This window comes from Delphinus delphis, chromosome 6, assembly GCF_949987515.2.
Source record: "Delphinus delphis chromosome 6, mDelDel1.2, whole genome shotgun sequence".
In the NCBI taxonomy this organism is placed as follows: Eukaryota; Metazoa; Chordata; class Mammalia; order Artiodactyla; family Delphinidae; genus Delphinus; species Delphinus delphis.
Genome location: NC_082688.1, coordinates 90,886,286 through 90,909,735, shown reverse-complemented (window position 1 = coordinate 90,909,735; position 23,450 = coordinate 90,886,286). Strand labels below are relative to the sequence as shown.

The 23,450-nt window shown below is 37.0% G+C and overlaps 1 protein-coding gene across 2 annotated transcripts in view; it reads left to right on the top strand.

Annotated features, from left to right (window-relative positions):
- Positions 1–16,405, top strand: part of MFSD14B (major facilitator superfamily domain containing 14B) — an 81,534-nt gene extending 65,129 nt beyond the window's left edge. For both annotated transcript variants that reach the window (XM_060015070.1, XM_060015069.1), the window contains 7 exons: positions 3,946–4,164; positions 5,795–5,908; positions 8,835–8,906; positions 10,330–10,442; positions 11,937–12,034; positions 13,789–13,931; positions 14,644–16,405. In XM_060015070.1, the coding sequence (XP_059871053.1) occupies positions 3,946–4,164; positions 5,795–5,908; positions 8,835–8,906; positions 10,330–10,442; positions 11,937–12,034; positions 13,789–13,931; positions 14,644–14,895 (1,011 nt within the window). In that variant the 3' untranslated portion in view covers positions 14,896–16,405. The remainder of the gene's footprint in view (positions 1–3,945; positions 4,165–5,794; positions 5,909–8,834; positions 8,907–10,329; positions 10,443–11,936; positions 12,035–13,788; positions 13,932–14,643) is intronic.
- Positions 16,406–23,450: the final 7,045 nt, after the last annotated feature.

Sequence of the window (23,450 nt, the reverse complement as noted above, 5' to 3'; positions counted from 1 at the left end):
GTTCCACAGAACACAACAGCAATTTTTACTTTGTTGACTTTAGACATCAGTAGTTTAAAAACTTCTCCTTCGACCCCACTTACCCTGTAGCTATTACTTGCTCTCTCCTTTCCTTCTTCCCTCCTTCCCTGAACGTTTCTCATGTCATGTCCTAAAACAGGGGCATCTCCAGAGTGCTGCGGAGGAGGATAGAGGGAGAAGCAGATAGGAAGGCTTCAGAGAAGGCAGGGTGTTCAAGGTGGGCTCTCAGGGTCGGTCAGCAGATTTGAGGGGTGCCAGAAGCCTCATTTATCACACTTGTGCAGCTTTTCTCAACATCACAGAAAACACTCATTTCCCTCCAATTTTGTTCGATTTTTGTTCCTTGCTTCCACCAGAAAAACCCCTCATGAAGCTGTTGTGCTAAGCAGTCGTACTTAGGAAAGATTTCAGAGAGAGAGAGAGTTCTGGAACCAAAGTGATCATGACTTAGTTCCCCTGTCTCCAGCTCAGTTCTTCATCTGTAAAATGGCAATTATAATAATGGCTGTTCGTAGGTATGTTGAGAGAAGTTAGTGAGAGGAGCGCCCTACTGAAGTGTGCCCTCAGCCAGCATGTAAGGCTTCCTGGACTTGGTCACAGGACCCAGGATTTGGCCAGTGGCTAACCTTTACATTTACCTCTACATGTCAGATGTTGAGATGACAAACCTGAAAAAAGTAAAAGAAAAAAAGCTTGCAGGCTACCTTACAGATATAGGAGGATTTATTGCCAGTTATTTATAGGATTGTCAATCAAGTCTAGCTGAAATTCTAAGAAGCATTTTGAGATCTGTTAAAGAATATATATGTATATCTTCCTTACTGAAACTCCTCCAGTAAACAAAGAAAAGTGGTAATTTCTTTCAATGGCTGCAATAATGAATTTAAGTTAATGCTCATTGAGAGACTGTTGTGGTGAAGTCATCCTTTAGATTTATTCACTCGTGTCATATTGAGTGTTAAAGAGGGATTTTAGATAAATACACAAACTAAGCAAGTAGGCTGCTTTAAGTTTTAAGAAAGATGCAACATTTTACATAGAATTTCATGGGGCCATAGATTCTCAGAAACTCATTCAACAAATATTTATTGAGCAATGTAACTAATCAAATAAAACAATTAGGAAACCACTGCTGCTCCCTGTCCCCTTCTGATATTTGAAATTTGGTGACTAACCTTTTTATTTTCATTTCCATATTCCACGTGATTAAATTGGCTCTCAGAGTATTCATTATTAAATATTTTAATAACAGATTTTTTCCCACTAAATTCCTATTGTTTCTCACTATTACTACATGTATATAATAATTATGTTTTACTTTTTGCATACTTGAAGAAATTAAACTGATCTTTAAGTGTTATACCTGCTTCAGTGGACCGCTAAGGGAATGGAGGGAGGAAGATTAGGGTATTATAGGTGGGCATTAGTAGACAGAGAGATGGGAGGAGGAAATCCTGAGCACTGTAGGACCTAAACAAATTGGGCTGTGTTAGGAGGAGGGGATAGGCCTGCCCCTCTGTGTCTGAGAGAATTTGCCTTGCGGTACCATCTAAGTCAAGTTATGAAGCTTTCAAGTCTTCAGATACATAGACTTGTAAATAATAATGCTCATGTCTTTTTCGTGGTTTGCAAGACTTAAAGATTCTCATTAAGATTTCTGCCTTTGGTAATTTCTCCATGGCAGTGTACAAATGTTTGAATTATGGAAATACCAGAAAATAGAGCACTTCTCCCTTAGAGCAGTGTTGCAGGATACATCACATGGATGGGAAAGATGAATTTAAAAGTTTACCGTGGTTTGGAGTGCATCATTTATTGATAATGAGCATTAATCTCATAATCAATCATTATTTATCCCTCTTGTTTATATCTGAAGTAGTTACTGTATCCCCTTCAAATTTGTGGGGGAGCTTAGTAAAGAAGGCAGTCATTTTCTATTCAAAACTGATGTATCGTGTATTCTTATATATTAAATTATTGTTATATAGATAATAATTTAATTCCATTGTTCTTTTTTTTTTGCGGTATGTGGGCCTCTCACTGTTGTGGTCTCTCCCGTTGCGGAGCACAGGCTCCGGACGCGCAGGCTCAATGGCCATGGCTCATGGGCCCAGCCGCTCCGCGGCATGTGGGATCCTCCCGGACCGGGGCACGAACCCGTGTCCCCTGCATTGGCAGGTGGACTCTCAACCACTGCACCATAAGGGAAGCCCAATTCCATTGTTCTTAATGACCAAATCTTGAGTTATTGAACAGTCTTTATCTTAGAAAATGTCCAATTGGCTAGAATAGAATTATGATAGTAGAATTAGAAATGTCTTTGACAAATAACGAAATAAATGATTGAGTGTTTTCTTCTGTATACTCCATGATCTTTAGATTCTTTACACTTGGAATGCTGTGGAATTATAGAAGCACTTTTAGCTGAAATTTAGGTCTAAGTCTGTGCATTTTAGTGAGAAAGATTAATTTGAGAAATTGGAAAATGGCTTCCAGTTCTTGCTCATCTATGTGAACTTAAGACATATATTGTTTCTTTATTTGTACATTGAGTTGTAGAATATCTTCTCAATTTACATACAGTAATTTGATAAGGATTAAGTAGTGGAAAACTGTTATGAATAAATGAATGAATGACCCATTTTGTGCAGGTATGATGTTGTTAGTATTAGCACCTGAGGACCCTGCAGCAGTGCTTCCGTAGCACGTGAGGATGCTGCAGGAGTGCTCCCATAGCTGTTTGCATGTCATTGCAATTTATAATATAAAGTTACATGATTGCCTTGATCTTCTTAAATAAAATGAAAAACCCTGAAGGGCAGGAGCTCTGTCTTCTTATTTATCTGGCACATAGTAGATGCTCAATAAATATTGAACCAGGGAATTCCTGTTCCCCAAATTAGAATTCTCTATACTCCCTTTTTTTCTCCAGAAATTTTTTTACTTTTGGCTTTTATAATATTTTTAGTATAATACTAATTTCCAATACGTTGTATTATCACATTCAGTTGGGGGGTGATGGATGAAGAAAAAATGTTATTGGCTACCCAGGAGTCATAATTTCAACCATAGATAATGATTTCTGTAGTTTCTGTTAAAATCCATTAGAAGTTTAAATAACCAACTTATTATAAATGTGCTTTTGACACTCAGTCTGGTTATAATTTGGAGACTGCCCATTTAAGCTTCTGAACATTCAGATTACATTTCAGAATAAAGGGAGCTTTCTACGTGCTTGTAGGAAAGCAGTGTGAAGAAGCTTCACATGGATTCAAGTTGCAAGGGTGATCAGTTGAGTCAGTGGTCTCTGGTATTAGGTGGAGGTTGGGGATGACAGCATGACAAAAGTCCCTAGCCTGGGGATTTCTCCATTTAAAAAGCTTTGACATCTCCCTCAACAAATCTTTTCGGATTTTTTGTTGTTGTTATAGCTTTTTCTAAGATTACCAGAGATTTTTCCCCCTCTCAGTGCTAATGAAATGGTGAAACAGTACATGTTTTTGGAAGATGAAATCAAGCCTAGTCTCTGAGTAATTTGTAGATTTTATCATCAACCCTGCAGAAATTTTTTTCATACCTTTCTCTCTACATCCCCATTCCCCAAATAAAGAAGATTAAAACATGTATATTTTATTTATGGGGAAGGTTTTACAATTTTTATTTCTAACAAATCATTATTTTGTATTCTTGTAGCTTTCTAGAATAACTCCAATTAGTTAATAGCTTATGAACAAGTCCTTAAAACAAAATTACTTTCATTCTTTTTCATTCTTAAAAGTTGTGTGCAGTACAATCCTTTTGTCTTTTTAAAGCCAGGGATGGATGACTTTAGGTATGTACCTGTGGGAACCTGGATGAGAACAGGAATATAGCTGTGCACCTGCAGCAGATGGGACCCTGGGTGAGAGTGTGCTTTTTCCATAGGTCTCAGCCACATTTGCAGCCAGTCTGGTCAGCAGCCCAGCCATTGGAGCATACCTGTCCGCCAGTTATGGAGACAGCCTTGTTGTGCTGGTGGCCACAGTGGTGGCTCTTCTGGACATCTGCTTCATCTTATTGGCTGTTCCAGAATCTTTGCCAGAGAAAATGAGACCTCTTTCCTGGGGAGCTCAGATTTCTTGGAAACAAGCAGACCCTTTTGCGGTAAATAAAAACATGAAAACATTTACTTTCCTAAATATCTTTCTAAGCCATGCAAATAAAAGAACATCCTGCAGCCTCAAGCATCCTAGCAGTTGTTGATCTATTTTTTTTTTTTCCAGTAAAAATAGAAAAAATGTATTTGCAAGTAAGGGAATGAGGTAGACTGTATACCAAGGAATATATAGAATTGCTACTTCTTAAGTCAAACGTGGTTATCCTGTGGGAAGAGACAAGAAATGTCCAGTTTATCCCTGATGGAGACTTGGGAAGGAAGGTTTTTTTCTTTTTGCATAGTTGTTTTCATCCTTCTTTTAACAAAATAAATGAAAGAGGCCATTTGAAGAGGTTGTTTCGATTCACTTAAATTCAAAAAGGTTAAATACATTTGGACCGACTAAAGTAGTTATTATCTAAGTTGTTAACATACACCCACGTTGAACAGAGGCTTTGAACTTGTCTTTTGCAGATTGAGTAGAGTCTTTGTTTTCTCTTTTGTCATGGGGGAATCCCATTAACAACTAGAAAAAGTACTGAGAAGAAGAATCTTCTCTCCCCACCTTCTCTGGTTTGAAATTGTTCTTGAAGAAAATATGTGCGGAAAAATATAACCAGAGATTTGATATTTGCATTTTTCCCTTAAGTTTACCTTTTAGGAAAAATACATATAAAAAAACTAACTCATGAGAAATTCTTTTCTAAAAAGCTCCCTCATTATATGACCTGGGGACCCTGCTCATTCTGTTTGTGCTGTAATGTCAGATATCAAGAAGTAGGTGTGGAGAAAAGGAAACCAGGAGTGGAGCCAGTCAGACCTCCCACCTTGTCAAGCTACACAGAGAAATTCCTCTGTGAAGTGGAACTATTGTGGCTTACTTTTCAGGGCTGTTACGAGGATTGCAGTGAATGTATATAAATTAACCAGTCTAGTGTCTGGTATATAGCAGGGTCCCAATAGACATTAGCTACTTTTGCTTTTAATTATGTGAAGGTTACAGTTATGATCACCTAGAATGCACTGCAGAATTCTACACTCTGTAGACAACTTTTGGTGCACCTTTTGGTCTACTCAAACATCCTGTGTAGAGAGGAGTATAGGATTTTGGACAAGGTTGTAACATTCAAAAAGGTGTTACTGGTCAGAGAATCTTGTCGTCACTGACCCCATGGCTGGAGCATACTTTTTTGTCTACCAATTTTAAAGGCAAATTTAATGCTAACATTTAAAAAAATAGAGTAAATTTATGTGTAATGAAAACACTGTACTGTTTATGGCTTTAAAGGAGTTGTATTATGAATGAAAGAGAGAGGGGAGATTTTCTTAAAAGGTTCTGGAGCAATGTTTTTTCAGGGTCTGTTCATAGGACGTTCAGGGTCTGTTTCAGGATGTGAACCAGTATTGTTAACAAAGAGAGAAAGCTGTAATATTTGAAACATACCTCTGAAATTAGGACTTGTAACCTCCTTAAAGAGATGGTGATAGATTTAATGTTAAGGCTCAATTCCTTTTATAATCCATTCATCTTTTGTTATCCACCTTAATAGATCAAAACAGTGCAGCCAATATCCCAGAATATCAGTGACATCAGTATCTATTTGCTTTTAATATGTTTCTGTTTCTGCTTATTCCTAGTCACTGAAGAAAGTTGGAAAAGATTCTACTGTCTTACTAATCTGCATCACCGTTTTTCTTTCATACCTTCCTGAGGCTGGACAGTATTCAAGTTTTTTCCTCTATCTCAGGCAGGTGAGTAGTGAGTGCCTAGTAGCTTTTGAACATGAGGAAAACCAGAGATTGGGATCTGGCTAGAGGTGTTTTGTGGGAAAACACTGTAGAGAAAAAAAATGTGTTAACTTGCTTCTAGTTATAAATGTAGGTGCTGACATATAATTAGTAGTCAGGAGACCTTTAGTGCAATAATTTTAAAAACACAATAAAATGTTTACTGTGGAAAAAATTTCTTTGAGAGTTATACAGAAAGAGAATTAGTAGAAACAGAATTTATTAAATCTTTAATAATACCCATTAAATTTCACAGAGAGGTAAAGTTTATTTCAGAAGTGCCCTGACCCCTGGGTCTGATCACAGCCAGCTTGCTTAGCCATCTGTAGTAGGCCATAGCTCAACACCACTGTAGACTTCAAGGTGGCTCACAAACAATAACCAAAATAATCTTTTCTCCCTTCTGATTTTTCTCTTTAAAAATTTACACTTTGGGCTTCCCTGGTGGCGCAGTGGTTGAGAGTCCGCCTGCCGATGCAGGGTACGCGGGTTCGTGCCCCGGTCTGGGAAGATCCCACATGCCGCCGAGCGGCTGGGCCCGTGAGCCATGGCCGCTGAGCCTGCGTGTTCGGAGCCTGTGCTCCACAACGGGACAGGCCACAACAGTGAGAGGCCCGCATACCGCACACAAAAAAATTACACTTTGTCCTCCCCAAAAGGCAATTGACTTACAGCAATTAAAAAAAAAAGTTCCCTTTTCCAACTGTTGTTTTAGGTCTCTGGGATTGCTAAGACCTGAGTTGCCTTCCATTGCAATCCTGTCTTGGTCTTTTACTGATTTCACTAGAAGTCCTCCTGCTAATGGTTTACTTCACTTTGTCAGAGCAAGCCTCCTCCTAAGATAAATTCCTCTATTTTTAGAGATATTTTTAAATAAAATTTGTTAAATTCTCCATTCTCATAGTTTTCCTGAGAGTATGAGACTATAATATTTTATATGGTGGCACGTTTAAGTAAAACTTTTTTCAAGCAGTTTTATTTTTGCTTTTGCTCATTATGGTGGGTGGATGCTGGAGATTCGGACGGAAGAGTGGTGAGATAGTGTGGTTAATGTAGAAAATTATATATGCATATATTAAATTACATTAAATTTGCATTTAATATAGAAAATAATGTAGGAAAAATGGGAAAGTCCAAGGAAGAAAGTGAAAAAACATGTCTCCTTTTCAAAGTGTTCAACATAGAGTTCCCAGCAAATCTATTTCTAGGTATATAGCCAAGAGAATTGAAAACACATACCTATACAAAAACTCTTACACAAATTATTATTCATAGTAGCCAAAAAGTAGAAACAACCCATATGCCTATTAACTGATGAAATGGATCAACAAATGTGAAATATCTATACAATGGAATGTTATTATTTGGCAGTAAAAAGCAATGAAGCACTGATACACGCTACAACATGGGTGAACTTTGAAAACATTATAAGTGAAAGAAGCCAGACCATATATAGTATGATTCCATTTGTATGAAATGCTCAGAATAAATAAATCCATAGAGATAGAAAGTAGATTACTGGCTAGGTGGTAGAGTAGGCTGGGGGAATGGGAATCCTAATGGGGTACGATGTTTCTTTGAGGAGTGATGAGAGCTTTTAAAATTGATCATGGTGATAATTTCCCAACTCTGTGAATATAAAACTAAAACCATTGAATTGTACACTTGTAATGGGTGAATTGTATGGTATTTTAATTCTGTCTCAATAAAGCTGTTTTAAAAAGTATATTTACGGGGGGTGTGGGGAGGGATGGACTGGGAGTTTGGGGTTAGTAGATGCAAACTATTACATATAGAATGGATGGACAACAGGGTCCTACTGTATAGCACAAAGAACTATATATTCAGTGTCCTGGGATAAACCGCAATGGAAAAGAATATAAAAGAGAATGTATATTATGCATAACTGAGTCACTTTGCTGTACAGCAGAAACTGATGCATTTTAAATCAACAATACTTCAATTAAAAATATATATATATTTACAAATTAGACTGAGAAATAGATTCCAATTTTTAAAAATTGCATTTGATTAGAGAGTAATAGGATATTATTAATGTCAGCAGCACTGGTTTGGGAAACAGAGGTTCTAACTCTAACTCTTTTTATTAGCTAGTTGTGTAACTTGAAGCAACACGGTCATTTATGAAATGTGAAGATTGTATACAATAATTTTTAAAGCTTTTTTTGGAATTTTATAAAGTTTCAATAGATAGGGCAAATAAAAACTTGATATTTAAAACTTAAAAGTTTTAGTAGGCATTTCGGAGCTGCTGTTAAGATTAAGAGGCTTAGAAATCATTACCAGCTAACTTTGGCTGCCTATTAGAATTAGAATCACCATGGAAGCTTTTTAAAACATACCTGTGTCTGGGCCCAGAGAGTCTGATTTAATTGGTCTCAAGTGGATTCCAGCATCTCACTTCTCCTCTCTCCCTTCTTCTCTTCTCCCCTTCTCTGTTGCCCACATGATTTTAATGTGCAGCCAAAGTTGAGAGCCACTGACTTTGCCAGTGAGCATACTCTGTGTTGGCAGCATCAAAAATCGAATCATTTTCTTCATGTTCTCTCCAACGCTTGATAATGTTATGTTTGTCTCTTGGTGGGTTGCAGATGGGGATGGATATGAAAAAAATAGGTAGGTCTACAATAGAAAATATTATCTTAATATTTAATATTTGTTAAATTAAGTTGTGCCACTTATAATGATTTCTTATGACAGATTTAGATATAAATTATTGGTTAAATAGGTTCAACTTTGAGCACTGCCTAATTTGCCATTGTCAAGGTTTTATGAACTTTCCTCAACTATTTTATTTTGTGGCTTTAATGGAACATAACATTCCTTATTTTTATAATATCTGTATTACAAAGTGTTTTCATTTCCACAGGTCATAGGTTTTGGATCTGTTAAAATTGCAGCATTCATAGCTATGGTAGGAATTCTTTCTATTGTGGCTCAGGTGAGTGTTATTTTACCCATCCTTTTTTTTTTTTTTAGTGTTTTTAATCTGAAGTAACTGTAGATTCATAGGAAGCTGCAAAGAAATATTCATGGAGATCTCCTGCATCACTACCTCAGTTCCCCTCCTCCTCTGCCATGGTAACATCTTGTGTCCTGTGGTACAATATCAAACCCAGTAAACTGACAATGGATACAGACCATAGAGTTATTCCATTTTTAATAGAATCTTAAGGTTATGATTTAGGAGGAATTTAACACAACTTTTCAATACTTTGTAGAGCATGTGTTGTTACCTCTAATGGATCAATTCAGCAAATAAAAATTTGCTTTTACAACCACCAGCCACAATCTAACTCCAGTATTGCAAAATTAACCAGAAAAATGTTTCAATGTTATTTTAATATTGAAAAGTAATGAAGGTGAAAAGCAGAAATGAAATTTTGTAACTATTATAATCCTTGCTATCCCCAGGACTGAAGAAATGGTGGTAAGTCAGTATGTTAGGATATATGTAATGAGTAAAGAGTATTTATTAAACGTTTCCCCATCTATTATAGGACCACAAAGGCAGGGCATATGTGCTTTAAATTAATTCATTGATATGCTTAGGTGCATTCACTATATCATATGGGACTATTATGAGGCTATTTTCCTGGAACCGCTATATGCTGCTTTAAAGCATGGTAGGCCAGGTGGAGCATTCTTCTGTGATAACTCTTTCAAAGAGAAATGAGAAGCCTGCAAAACTGCTTTGCCCAAATATTAGAATTGACAAGGCTTATAGGAATGCATCAAACCAAGGGCCTTTTATTTTTTTTAACTGTATCAGCAAATGTAAATTATGTTAAACTTTCAAGTTGCTTATGGTTTTGGCTTGTTTTTTATATTAACTCTGGTTAGTCAGTTAGCCCAGATTCACCTTTTATCCTATGCCTTTTCAGGCTATATCACCTAAGTTTTTAGTAGAGTATATATTTGTTAAAATCACATTTGTATCAGTCCAACTTTGTGAAACTGTTAACCCCCACCAAAATCCCACATACTCTGTAAATGTTCATCAGGGGTTTGCTATTCACTGGTAGTTAAATTATTGGCATTTCTCCAAAGAGACAGAGGCATTTTCTTCTCAATCACAGTAACTGTTGAACAGCTGTGATGACCTTTTGGGACGTGATAAGCACCAGATAAACAGGTTTCTGGGGAGGAGGCCGAAGGCCCTGAGCCCAGGTTAGTCTGGGAAGGCCCCGAAGTTTCACCCCTTTTGAGCTACATCAGTACTGCATGGCCTCCAAGGTCTTAGGTCAGGTGGTCTGCTATTTTGAGATTCTTGGTCACCATTAATGGGCTTCCCCACAGAACTTGCATCAGATCTTGTGCTTGTATTCATGTGATTACTCAGGATTATCCCCTTTGCTTTGCAGACGGTCTTTCTTACCATCTTGATGAGGTCATTGGGGAATAAGAACACCGTTCTCCTTGGTTTGGGTTTTCAGATGTTCCAGTTAGCCTGGTACGGTTTTGGATCTCAGGCATGGTAAGCCTCTCCCATAGATTCTTATGAACTAATAGACAGATGTATCTTTTAGAGGAGCTCGAATTAGTTGAGTGTGATGTGAAGGAAGCAGGAGTTATTTTACTGGCATAGTGTATTCAACATTTCAAAAACTGTTTAGACTTAATTTGGGAAAGGGTAGAGCTGGTAATTTAGGATTATTTAGATAGATTGCCTTCACCTCAGCAGGCTTTCAGTGAGTTGTTACTTCCTCCGACCCTCCAAAAAAAAGTTTTATGCCTAATTTTTAAACACATTTGTCAGTTTTTGGAGACAACACATTATAGGCAAAAACAAAACAAGAAGACAAGGAAAAATGACTGATTATGGTGGGATTTATTACTATCATTAGCTGAGTGACTTTGGACAGTGACATAACCTTTATAATACAAAGCATATGAGTTAGATGAACACTGAGATCTCCTCCAGAATCTTGTATATCCTGATCAGTTATTACTCCTAATGTATTAGATTCCCATTAAGAGGAAGGAAGGTCAAATTAAGCCCTGTGGAATAAGAAGAAATAAAAAGAATTTTGAGTGCTATTTTGTTGTGTGGCAAGTTTCCCTATGTGCCTGGCTACCAAATACTAGAGTCCATATCTCCGTTTTAGATATTTGAATTGGTCCCCATTTTGCAGTCATAAATGGATGACACAATTTAGAAGAACTCGAAATGCTTTAGGTGGTCAGTGGTTGATTCTTTTTGTTCTTGGAAATCTTAATTTCATCCCATGAACTTTGGTTCAGTAGCTGATTCAGTCAAACTCATGCTACCTTAGAAAGATTCTGTCAACCTAAAGGGTTTTTCCTTTTAAGTAAGGACGTGCATGTCATCCCCAAGAGAGTCTGGCCAAGCAGGTTTTAAGCCCAGTTGGGGCCTCACTTTGCTCACACTCAACGCCTAATACTGACACACATGTAGGTCCCTTTCATTGAGAAAAAAACAAAGGTCTAAAGGAAGCACACTTGGAAGTCTGCAGGATGTCATCCTGAACTTCAGGTCTCTGAAGTGTTATGTGCCACCAACTTTTTCTGTAGGTGACACACAACACTTTATTGAGGGGTAGAAAACTGAGCAGCTCAAAGACAGTATGGAGGTGAGCCTTTGAGAAGTACAAAGAAAAAAGTGGAAAATTGGTAGTGAAAATGTGGTATTTATAGGAACAAGAAATCCTTCTGCATTTCATTGAGCTTGCATCTAAATACGGTAATAGGGAAACTAGGAAGAAGAACAGATTCGACAGAGGTAAAATAAAGAAATGAAACTTTCCCAGCCCGTGAAGTGATCAGTATAAACAGATGCATAACCTTCTAGGTTAAAAAAAAAAATCCATTTTTAAAGAGGAAAAAAATAAATGCAACTTAACACAAGAAAACAGAAAGCATTTAGTGCTTTTGCCATTGATTGTACTCTGAACAGCAAGCTCATTGGGGCTGGCCTGCTCCCTGACCGCAGCCTGTCCTGTCATTGCAGGATGATGTGGGCAGCAGGGACCGTGGCCGCCATGTCCAGCATCACATTTCCAGCAGTCAGTGCCCTCGTCTCTCGGAATGCAGAGTCAGATCAGCAAGGTGAGGTCACTGTTTTCCTCCTTCAACGGAGACGTACCTGCCATAAGCATGAGCAACTCTGAATCTCTCTTCACATCAACAAAGCAAGAGGTTACAGCCATGTGGTCCCTGCTCAACAATCATACCTATTTACTTTGGCAAATAGGAAAATTCTGTTTTCCTTCCTACTTTGATCTTTGATCATATTTTTGAAATCTGGACTCAGCAGGTCAGAATACTAAGATAGTTATCCATTTTCTCTTTTCAGTTTTGACTCCTCTTTTATTTGTCACTGTTAGAATTTACTAGACTTTAATCATATTTTAACAGACTAGTTAGTAAAACAATGAGGTCTTTATTTAATCACTGAAGTTTCTTTAATTTGGAATCACTCAAAGTCCATTACTCAATTTAGGAAATGATTCTTTGAGTGGACAAAGAAAAATAAATCTGAGTAGTTCTTGATAATTGGATGCAGAGTGAGAGACAAAATTAAGATGACTGTGTAGAGTAGCACTCTGTCTAGACTCTTCATCCTTCTTGTGCCTCTGGCTTCCCTATCAAGCAGTTCCTACTGCCAAAATTAGTCCTTTTCTTTCACCATCACTTAATGGCTTACCTGACTGTAGTCAGGAAGTAGTGAATTTTGGAAGAAAAAAATTTTAATGCCTTAGAGATATTTCTAAAGTTTCAATTAAAAACTAGATTGGAAAAGCTAGTTTATTCATTGGAACTATTTTTCCGCATCAGAAATTAGCCATCTTATTCATATCTACTTTTTTTTAATGTTTTTTTTTTTTTTTAACAGTAGGTCCTTGTTGGTTATCTATTTTAAACATAGCAGTATCATTTGAAGACCACAAATTCTGTGTGTTACCCTGGTTATGTTAACTTAGCTGACTGCATCCTTGGGGAGGTGTTGTGCTTAAAGTAAAGGCATGAGCTATCTGTGAAGGATGGGCATTGCCTTGGCATCTAAGAGACACTATCCTATCTCTCAGGGCATGAATTTTCTTTGGCTTTTTTTATGCTTACATGTATTAATACAGATGTTTCTAAATGTCAGCATATAAACTTATTAGAACACACTGTATTAGGGTGAATTATATTTGACCATTTTTGATTTACAGAAATATTCATCTCATGATTCAAGCTAATTTTTGACCTGCCACATTAGATACCAGAGATATCTAGAAATTAGCACTTGGATTTTTCAGTAGAGGTGTACAGGGAGATGGACCTGGAATATGGAGGTCACTGTGAGGAACAGAATCTGTCTGAAGGTGCTGGGAGCACACAGCATCAGGACCTCTGTGGACTCACACATGGGCAGGGATACAAGAGGCAAAGGGCAGATTTTTATTGTAAAAGTGCCATTAAGTGAGTAGAAAAGGAAAATCTCAATCCACAGAAAAGTGTAAATTGCCTATAAATGGAGAATATTAAAACTTTTTTATTATTCCCTGATTATAGGAAGATCTGCTGTTAGGGAATTCAGCCTCAAAAGGATTTTAGAAACATCACTGTCATTTCATACCCTATAGATCTTAGGACATTGAGTGAGGACAACATTAAAAGGACATAGAAAACCAAGGAAACATTTGTGCAATGAATGAAAATATGATGGGTAAAGTCCCTAAAATATCCTTTCCACAGCCCAGACTACTCAGTCCAGCAGAAGCAGTATTTCATATTAGTAAGAAAGTACTGTTAAGTCTCCAGTCTTGAGATGCTTATCTGAGAAGACTGGCTCCCTTCTCTTTTTTCTGACTTAGGAGTTGCCCAAGGTATCATAACTGGAATAAGAGGACTGTGTAATGGCCTGGGGCCAGCCCTGTATGGCTTCATATTCTACATGTTCCACGTGGAACTGACTGAGTTGGAACTGGAATTGAATTCTAACAATGCTGCCCTGCAGGTAATTTGGTAATAAGTCTAGGTTTACAATAGCAGTTGTGTCTGATTATAGCAAAATCTTCTGACCTTAAATTTGGAAAGTGTTCTTATTTTTATAATTTGTATTTGACAGTAGTAAGTGCTATGTTCATTGCTTCCTGGGACTAGGGAGGGATCATTTCAGTGATTTAATATCTTATATAAAAGATTTGTCTTAACTTTGTTCAGATTCTGTTTTCACCTATATAATTACTCTGATCAGAATGCTGTCCTCTGGTGAAGCTCAGGCCAAATAAAAGATGAAATGACCTAAAATTCCAGCTAGAATTTGAGCTAGAGTGCTTTTTCTACTATTTATTTGCTATTACTTCCCTCCTTCCAAGCTATATTTAATATAGATTTCTATACAAAATTGGAATTACTGTTCATGTACATAGTTAATGATCTCAGGTCACAGGGCAGGATTAGAGATAAATAACTGTTGTTTACATGTTTGGTTAAGCTGTTGGAAAGTTTGGTTAAGCTGTTGGAAAGTGGTGCACAAAGCAGTGATTAGTTGCCCTCCATCATATTCCAGACACCAGGCTCTGTTAGAATTTGCTATGACACTTAATGAACATTTGCTTATGAGAAAATAACTCACTTCTCAGTGGTGTGCTTTTTTGGGGTCGTCCAGGACTAATTTTGATTGGAAAGACTAACCAGATTCTTCATTTGTTTCCCACACCCATCAGGGAGCTGTCATCCCAGGCCCACCGTTTTTATTTGGGGCATGTATAGTTCTTATGTCTTTTCTGGTTGCCTTATTCATCCCTGAATACAGTAAAGGCAGTGGAATTAAAAAACATAACAACAGCATCAGCGGCAGCCTGACCAACACAATAGAACGAGGCAGTGATGAAGACATTGAGCCACTACTGCAGGACAGCAGCATCTGGGAGCTCTCTTCCTTCGAGGAGCCTGGGAATCAGTGCACTGAACTATAAACTGCAGAAACTAGAATTCTGTAGACTCCATCTCTGAGAGCCATGGAGGAGCCACACCACACTGGAGACTTCATGGTGCTGGAGGGGAGATACTAGTGGCATGCTTCAGGGCTGAGTTTGAGAAGTAACCACCTCCATCCCTCGTCTCCCGCCCCTTCCTCCTCCTGTTCCTTTTCTACCATTCTCTTTCTTTCTGTTTATACGTTAGAACAAGTTAAGGTTTGAAATACTTTTCTGCAAATAATATGCAACTCTCAAAGTTATCTGGAGTCCACACTTCGAAACTCAGAAAAAGTCATCTCTGGTAGAAAGGATGACTTTCCTTTAATAACTCCAGAGTAAGAGTGACCATGTCCTTTTCAGTAGAAGGTGCAGGATTATAGTACAACTGCCTTCTCTGGCAAAATTTGAGATAAAGAATCCCATATTTTCTTCCCTCCTGTTTCTCTGAACTGTGCCCGTTTAGCCCATAGGTGTTTATGAGTGGCTGCTCAGTATCGGGGATCTATTGCCTTTGTTCAAAGGTCAAGCAAATAACTAGTCTTACTCTCCTTTCCTTATCTCTACTTCCTATTCTTGGCTAGAATGAAATTCAGCATATACACATCTGGACAGTAATAATATTGATTAGTGATAACCTTTACCAGATGAAGGAAATTTTTTAAATAAATTTAAATCATGAAGAACTAGCAATTCAGATTCCTGGGCCTAATGTTTTGGTTAGATCCAAGGTGATTTTACAGAAGAAAAACATACATCAGCCATTCTGGCAACATAGAAATTGGAGGGTGCTTGTAAGAAAGTTTTCAACAATGTAAACATTCCTAGGTGAGAATGAGAGTTAGTAACTGGATACCAGTGGAGTTTATATCCGAGTTTAGACTCATGTAATGCATTCTTACTATATTTGCTCCCACCTACATCTCCTGTGTCTTACTTTTCAGTGTTTTTCATTCATCACACCCCTGCCTTAACTGCTCTATGTAGGCATTTGTTTTCAGTCAGTCTTTATTTTCATCTATGTATCTGCCACTTGAATCTCATGGGAATATGCACAGTAAATTCCTTTCTAAAATATGATGGTTTAAGAAGCTCAGTTTCAAAATAAGTGTCTTGCTAATTTTTCGAGATGTTTTATGGACAAAGAAAACTTTAGATTATATGTGTTTTCCTGCACCAGTAGGTGGACCATTAACTAGGGCCCATCTTTAACACAGCACTCCTTTGAAAGTTTTATAGGTATGAAATATATGTAGATATTCATAAGGAGTTTTAATTTTTTTTGATGGGGTGCTATGTAAATCTTGTATTTATAAATGTAATGAAGGTATTGACAGAAAAAAATATATACAACTTTTATAAAGGATTGTGTACTGACTGAATACATTTAAAAGAAAATATATTTTGAAACCTGTTCTGCTGCGAACAAAGATAACATATCTTTTTACTATGCTGTTGGTTTTTAAGTTAAGCTTCCTAATGCATAATAAATTTGCAATGGATACTTTTATGTCTTTTGTGTTTCTTTACAGCGAACAGTACCATTGATCTTTGCGTTCTCCTTTGGGTGACTTTCAACTGAAATAAGTTTTTAGTCCTTAAGCTAATGAAGAAGATGTGTGTATTTTCAAAATAAGTTTTATTTCAAAATCTCCCTTCAAAAAGTTGTGATCTTCAAAAAGAGATCACAACTTTTTTTTTTTTTTTTTAAAAGCAGGGATACAAACAAACTTGTACACCCATATTTATTAGCAGCATCATTCACAGCAACCAAACGGCGGAAGCAACCCAAGTGTCCATTGTTGGATGAATGGATAAAGAAAATATGGTATATATTATACATAAATGGAATATTATTTGGCCTTTAAAAGGAACGAAATTCTGACATACACTACAATGTGGATGAACCTTGAAGATATTATGCTAAGTGAAATAAGGCAGTCACAAGATGACAAATACTATATGGTTCAATTTATATGAAATATCTAGTCAAATGCATACAGAAAGTAGAATAGTGGTTGCAGGACTAAGGGGAAAGGGAAGTGGGAAGTTATTATTCAATGGGTAGAGTTTCAGTTTTGCAGGTAAAGTTCTGGAGATGGATGGTGAGGATGGTTGCACAACAATGTAAATGTACTTAATGCCACTGAACTACTTAAAAATGGTTTAAATGATCCATTTTATGTTAGGTATATTTTGCCACAATTTTTAAAAGATGCTCTCATGGAGTCTTTGTTCTTTACCACTGCTTATCAAAATTGTAGTTTCGTTTCTTTTTTTTAATTGTAGTTTCTTTACCCAGTATAACAAATGTCATTTTTTAAAATTAGGTAGATTTTTTAAATTGAGATAAAATTAACCATTTTAACCATTCCAAAGTGTACAATTCAGTGGTTTTTAGTTTATTCACAAGGTTGTACAGCTATTAGCACTATCTAATTCCAGAACATTTCCATCATCCCAAAAGAGAAACCCCATACCCATTAGCAATCACTACCAATTCCCCCTATCCCCATCCCCTGGAAACCAGTAATATACTTTATGTCTATAGATTTGCCTATTTTGGACATTTCATATAAATGGAATCATACAGTATGTGACCTTTTGTGTCTGGCTTCTTTCACATAGCATGTTTTCAAGGTTCATCTATGTTGTAGCATGTGTCAATTTTTATTCCTTTTTAAGGCTGAATATTCCATTGTGTGGCATATACTACATTTTCTTTATTTAGTTAATTGATAATGTATCAATCAAATGTCAGTTGGCATTTGGATTGTTTTCACTTTTAGGTTATTATGAATAATGCTGCTATAAACATTCTTGTCTAAGTTTTTGTGTGAACATGTCCTCCTAGGTGTATGTCAGGGAGTAGAGTTGCTAGGTCATGTAGTAACTATGATTAGCCATCTGAGCAACTGACACAGAGCTGCACATTTTACATTCCCATCAGTAATGTAAGAGGGCTTCAATTTCTCTGTATCCTTGCCAACATTTATTATTTTCTGTTTTGTTGTTGTTTATAGACATCCTAGTGAGTTTAGAGTGGTATCTCACTGTGGTTTTGATTTGCATTTCCCTTATGATGATGATGTTGAGCATCTTTTTGTGCTTATTTGCCATTTATATCTTTTCTTTGGAGAAATGTCTATTCAAGTCCTTTGCCTATTTTTGAATCAAGATGTTTGTTCTCGTTGAGTTGTAAGAGTTCTTTATATATTCTGGACACCAGACTCTTACCAGATGTATGATTTGCAAATATTTTCTCCCATTCTGTGGGTTGGCTTTTCTGTTTCTTTATGGTGTCCTTTGATGCACAAAAGTTTGTGTTAATTAGGTCCGATTTATCAGCTTTTTTTCTTTTTGGTGTTTTGTATGGTGTCATATCTAAGAATCTGTTATCAAATCCAAAGTAATGAATTTATCCATTTGTTTTCTTTTTTCACACATCTTAAAAGTTACCATTTTAACCACTTTAAAAGTACAATTCAGTGTTTTTTAGTATAGTCATAATATTGTTTAGCCATCTGTACTATCTAACTCCAAAATCTTTTTGTGTGCTTGCTGGCCATTTGAATATTCTCTTTGCAGAAATGTGTATTCAAATCCTTTGCCCATTTTTAAAATGGATTATCTTTTGTTGTTGGCTTGTAAGTGATCTTTATATATTCTGGATGTAGACTCTTACCAGATATACTGTTTATAAATACTTTCTCTCATTCTGTGGTTTTTCTTTTTACTTTCTTGATAGTGTCCTCTCATGCACAGATTTTGATAAAGTCCAGTTATTTATTTTTTTCTTTTGTCAGTTTTGCTTTTGGTGGCATATTTGAGAAACCATTGACTAATCCAAGGTCATGAAGGTTTACAACTATTTTTCCCTTCTAAGTGTTATATAGTTGTATCTCTTACATTTAGGTCTTTAATCCATTTGGGTAAATTTTTTGTATATGGTGTGAGATAGAAGTCCTAATTTATCCTTTTTCATGTAGTTATCCAGTGCCCTGTACCATTTGTGGTTGTCTTTTTTAAAAAAAAACATCTTTATTGGAGTATAATTGCTTTACAATGGTGTGTTAGTTTCTGCTTTATAACAAAGTGAATCAGCTATACATATACATATATCCCCATATCTCCTCCCTCTTGCATCTCCCTCCCTCCCACCCTCCTTATCCCACCCTCCCTATCCCACCCCTCTAGGTGGACACAAAGCACCGAGGTGATCTCCCTGTGCTATGTAGCTGCTTCCCACTAGCTATTTTACATTTGGTAGTATATATAAGTCCATGCCACTCTCTCACTTCATCCCAACTTACCCTTACCCCTCCCTGTGTCCTCAAGTCCATTCTCTACGTCTGCGTCTTTATTCCTGTCCTGCCCCTAGGTTCTTAAGAACTTTTTTTTTTTTTTAGATTCCATATATATCTGTTAGCATACGGTATTTGTTTTTCTCTTTCTGACTTACTTCACTCTGTATGACAGACTAGGTCCATCCACCTCACTCAATTTCGTTTCTTTTTATAGCCGAGTAATATTCCATTGTATATATGTGCCACATCGTCTGTCGATGGAAACTTAGGTCACTGCCATGACCTGGCTATTGTAAATAGTGCTACAATGAATATTGGGGTGCATATGTCTTTTTGAATTATGGTTTTCTCTGGGTTTATGCCCAGTAGTGGGATTGCTGGCTCATATAGTAATTCTATTTTTTGTTTTTCAAGGAACCTCCATACTGTTCTCCATAGTGGCTGTATCAATTTACATTCCCACCAACAGTGCAAGAGGGTTCCCTTTTCTCCACACCCTCTCCAGCATTCGTTGTTTGTAGATTTTCTGATGATGCCCATTCTAACTAAGTGTGAGGAGGTGATACCTCATTGTAGTTTTGATTTGCATTTCTCTAATGATTAATGATATTGAGCAGCTTTTCATGTGCTTCTTGGCCATCTGTATGTCTTCTTCGGAGAAATGTCTATTTAGGTCTGCCCATTTTTGGATTGTGTTGTTTGTTTCTTTGATATTGAGCTGTATGAGCTGCTTGAAAATTTTGGAGATTAATCCTTTGTCAGTTGATTCGTTAGTAAATATTTTCTCCCAGTCTGAGGATTGTCTTTTCGTCTTGTTTGTAGTTTCCTTTGCTTTGCAAAAGATTTCAAGTTTCATTAGGTCCCATTTGTTTATTTTTTATTTTATTTCCATTACTCTAGAAAGTGGATCAAACAAGATCTTGCTGTGATGTATGTCAGAATGTTCTTCTTATGTTTTCCTCTAAGAGGTTTATAGTGTCTGGTCTTACACTTAGGTCTCTAATCCATTTTGAGTTTATTTTTGTATATGGTGTTAGGGAGTGTTCTAATTTCATTCTTTTACATATACCTGGCCAGTTTTCCCAGCACCACTTATTGAAGAGACTTTTATTTTCTCCACTGTATATCCTTGCCTCCTTTGTCATAGATTAGTTGAACAGAAGTGCATGGGTTTCTCTCTGGGCTTTCTATCCTGTTCCATTGATCTATATTTCTGTTTTTGTGCCAGTACCACATTGTCTTGATTACTGTAGCTTTGTAGTATAGTCTGAAGTCAGGGAGTCTGATTCCTCCAGTTCCATTTTTTTTCCTCATTACTGCTTTGACTATTCGGGGTCTTTTGTGTTGCCATACAAATTGTGAATTTTTTTCTTCTAGTTCTATGAAAAATACCATTGGTAGTTTGATAGGGATTGCATTCAATCTGTGGATTGCTTTGGGTAGTAGAGTCATTTTCACAATGTTGATTCTTCCGATCCAAGAAACGTGGTATATCTCTCCATCTATTTGTATCATCTTTAATTTCTTTCATCAGTGTCATATAGTTTTCTGCATACAGGTCTTTTGTCTCTTTAGGTAGGTTTATTCCTAGGTATTTTATTCTTTTTGTTGCATTGGTAAATGGGAGTGTTTCCTTAATTTCACTTTCAGATTTTCCATCATTAGTGTATAGGAATGCAGGAGATTTCTGTGCATTAATTTTGTATCCTGCTACTTTACCAAATTCATTGATTACCTCTAGTAGATTTCTGGTAGCATCTTTAGGACTCTCTATGTATGGTATCATGTCATCTGCAAACAACCACAACTTTACTTCTCCTTTTCTGATTTGTATTCCTTTTATTTCTTTTTCTTCTCTGATTGCTGTGGCTAAAACTTCCAGAACTATTTTGAATTAGAGTGGTGAGAGTGGACAACCTTGTCTTGTTCCTGATCTTACAGGAAATGGTTTCAATATCGCACCATTGAGAACGATGTTGACTGTTGGTTTGTAATGTATGGCCTTTATTATGTTGAGGTAAGTTCCCTCTATGCCTACTTTCTGGAGGGTTTTTATCATAAATAGGTGTTGAATTTTGTTGAAAGTTTTTTCTGCATCTATTGAGATGATCGTATGGTTTTTCTGTCTCAATTTGTTAAAATGGTTTATCACATTGATTAATTTGCGTATATCGAAGAATCCTTGCATTCTTAGGATAAACCCCACTGAATCATGGTGTATGGTCCTTTAAATGTGCTGCTAGATTCTGTTTGCTAGTATTTTGTTGAGGAATTTTGCATCTGTGTTCATCAGTGATACTGGCCTGTAGTTTTCTTTCTTTGTGACTTCTTTGTCTGGTTTTGGTATCAGGGTGATGGTGGCCTTGTCGAATGAGTTTGGGCGTGTTCCTCCCACTGCTATATTTTGGATGAATTTGAGAAGGATAGGTGTTAGCTCTTCTCTAAATGTTTGATAGAATTTGCCTGTGAAGCCATCTGGTCCTGGGCTTTTGTTTGTTGGAAGATTTTTAATCACAGTTTCAATTTCACTGCTTATGATTCGTCTGTTTATATTTTCTATTTCTTCCTGGTTCAGTCTCGGGAAGTTGTGCTTTTCTAAGAATTTGTCCATTTCTTCCCATGTTGTGGGAAGTTCCCCTCTGTTCCTAGTTTGTTGAGTGTTGTTTTTGTTGTTTGTTTTATAATAAAACGATGTTGGATTCTGTCACATGCTTTTTCTGCATTGAGATGATTGTGGGGGTGGTTTCCCTCATTCTATTTTGTAGTGTATTGCATTGGTTGATTTTCACATGTTGATCTACCCTTGCATTACTGGGATAATTCCCACTTGGTCATGTTACACAAACCCTTTAATATGTTGCTGGATTCAATGAAATTTTTTTCTTTTTAAGGATTTTTGCATCTATATTCATAAGAAATATAGGTCTTGTGACGTCTCTGGCTGGCTTTGGTAATGGTGGCCTCATATAAATGAGTTGGGAAATGTTCCCTTTTCTTCTATTTTTTGGAAGAGTTTAAGAAGGATTAGTGTTGATAACTACTTTAAACATTTGTTAGAATGCTACAGTATTAGGGTATCACACACCAGTTATTTAAACAGAGAGTTTAATATAACGAATAGTTAACTATACTGTTAACTAGGCAACCAAAAGAGTGAAATGAGAACTCTGAGGCAGTGGGAAGTGATTCCCAAATTTCAGCATGCATCAGGGTCAGCTGGAGTGCTAAACAGATTCCTGCTCACACCATCTGAGCCACTGACTCAGTAGGTTGGGTGGTGCATGGGAATCTGTATTTCTAACCAGTTCCCAGGAGATGCTGATGTTGCTGATCCTGGCACCACAGTTTGAGAACTGCTGTTTCAAGTATCATGAGGGTAACAACTGTAGTTTCCCCAGGCTGAGGGAACAAAGAGTACAAGTTTGAATTATTAAAACATAGAATCTTAGGGAAGGGTCCCTGTGTGGTTTGATCTCAGATTTCTGAACAGGGATTGCCAAATGGTCAATGGTGGTGTTTCTAGGCCTGGAGGTAAGGTCTGTGGGGGTGGTGTATGGAGCTGGCACAGTGTACCTGGGGTTCTGCTTGTGTTGGGAAAACTGCAAACTGGGTTTAGCTGCTGCTATGGGAAGGAACCACCACTGTCAGGGTAAAGAAATTGTTGGAATGTGGGTGTGAGAAATGAGAACATAAGAAGGAGTAGTCAGTCACTCACTCTTCCTCTTCAGTTTGCAGTTTCCTTCTAGCATCCTTTATTGGCAGAGCTAACAGCCAGCTGGCAAAAGCAGAATGGGTATGCCAGCTAAAGGACAAGTTGGAACTGAGAGACAATAATTGAACCACTGGCACCATCAACATACCTGCTACACCTGTGTGAGCTCCTATGTGGCCACCAACCAACTCCATTTTTCTATTTAATGGCGTGTAACTATCTTATTTGCAATTGATGCACCCACCCTCTCCACAAAATCAGAGACACAAAGTCTTAGCAGTCAGTTATCTGTCACTGGACTATGTAGATTACTCCCCCCAAATCAATCATAGTACCATTTGAAAATTCTCTTACAAAAAGGTATAATTAACCTCCAATAAAACTTGTATAAAATAAGGAGGAAAGAAAAGAAAATGCTTACTCTCTATATATAAACACATACCAGCAAAAGGAAGGAGATGATATATTTAGCTGCTCTGTCCTCTTTTCTGTGACTGGTCACATGGCCTTAGCTAGTATTTATAACTTCTGCTTTT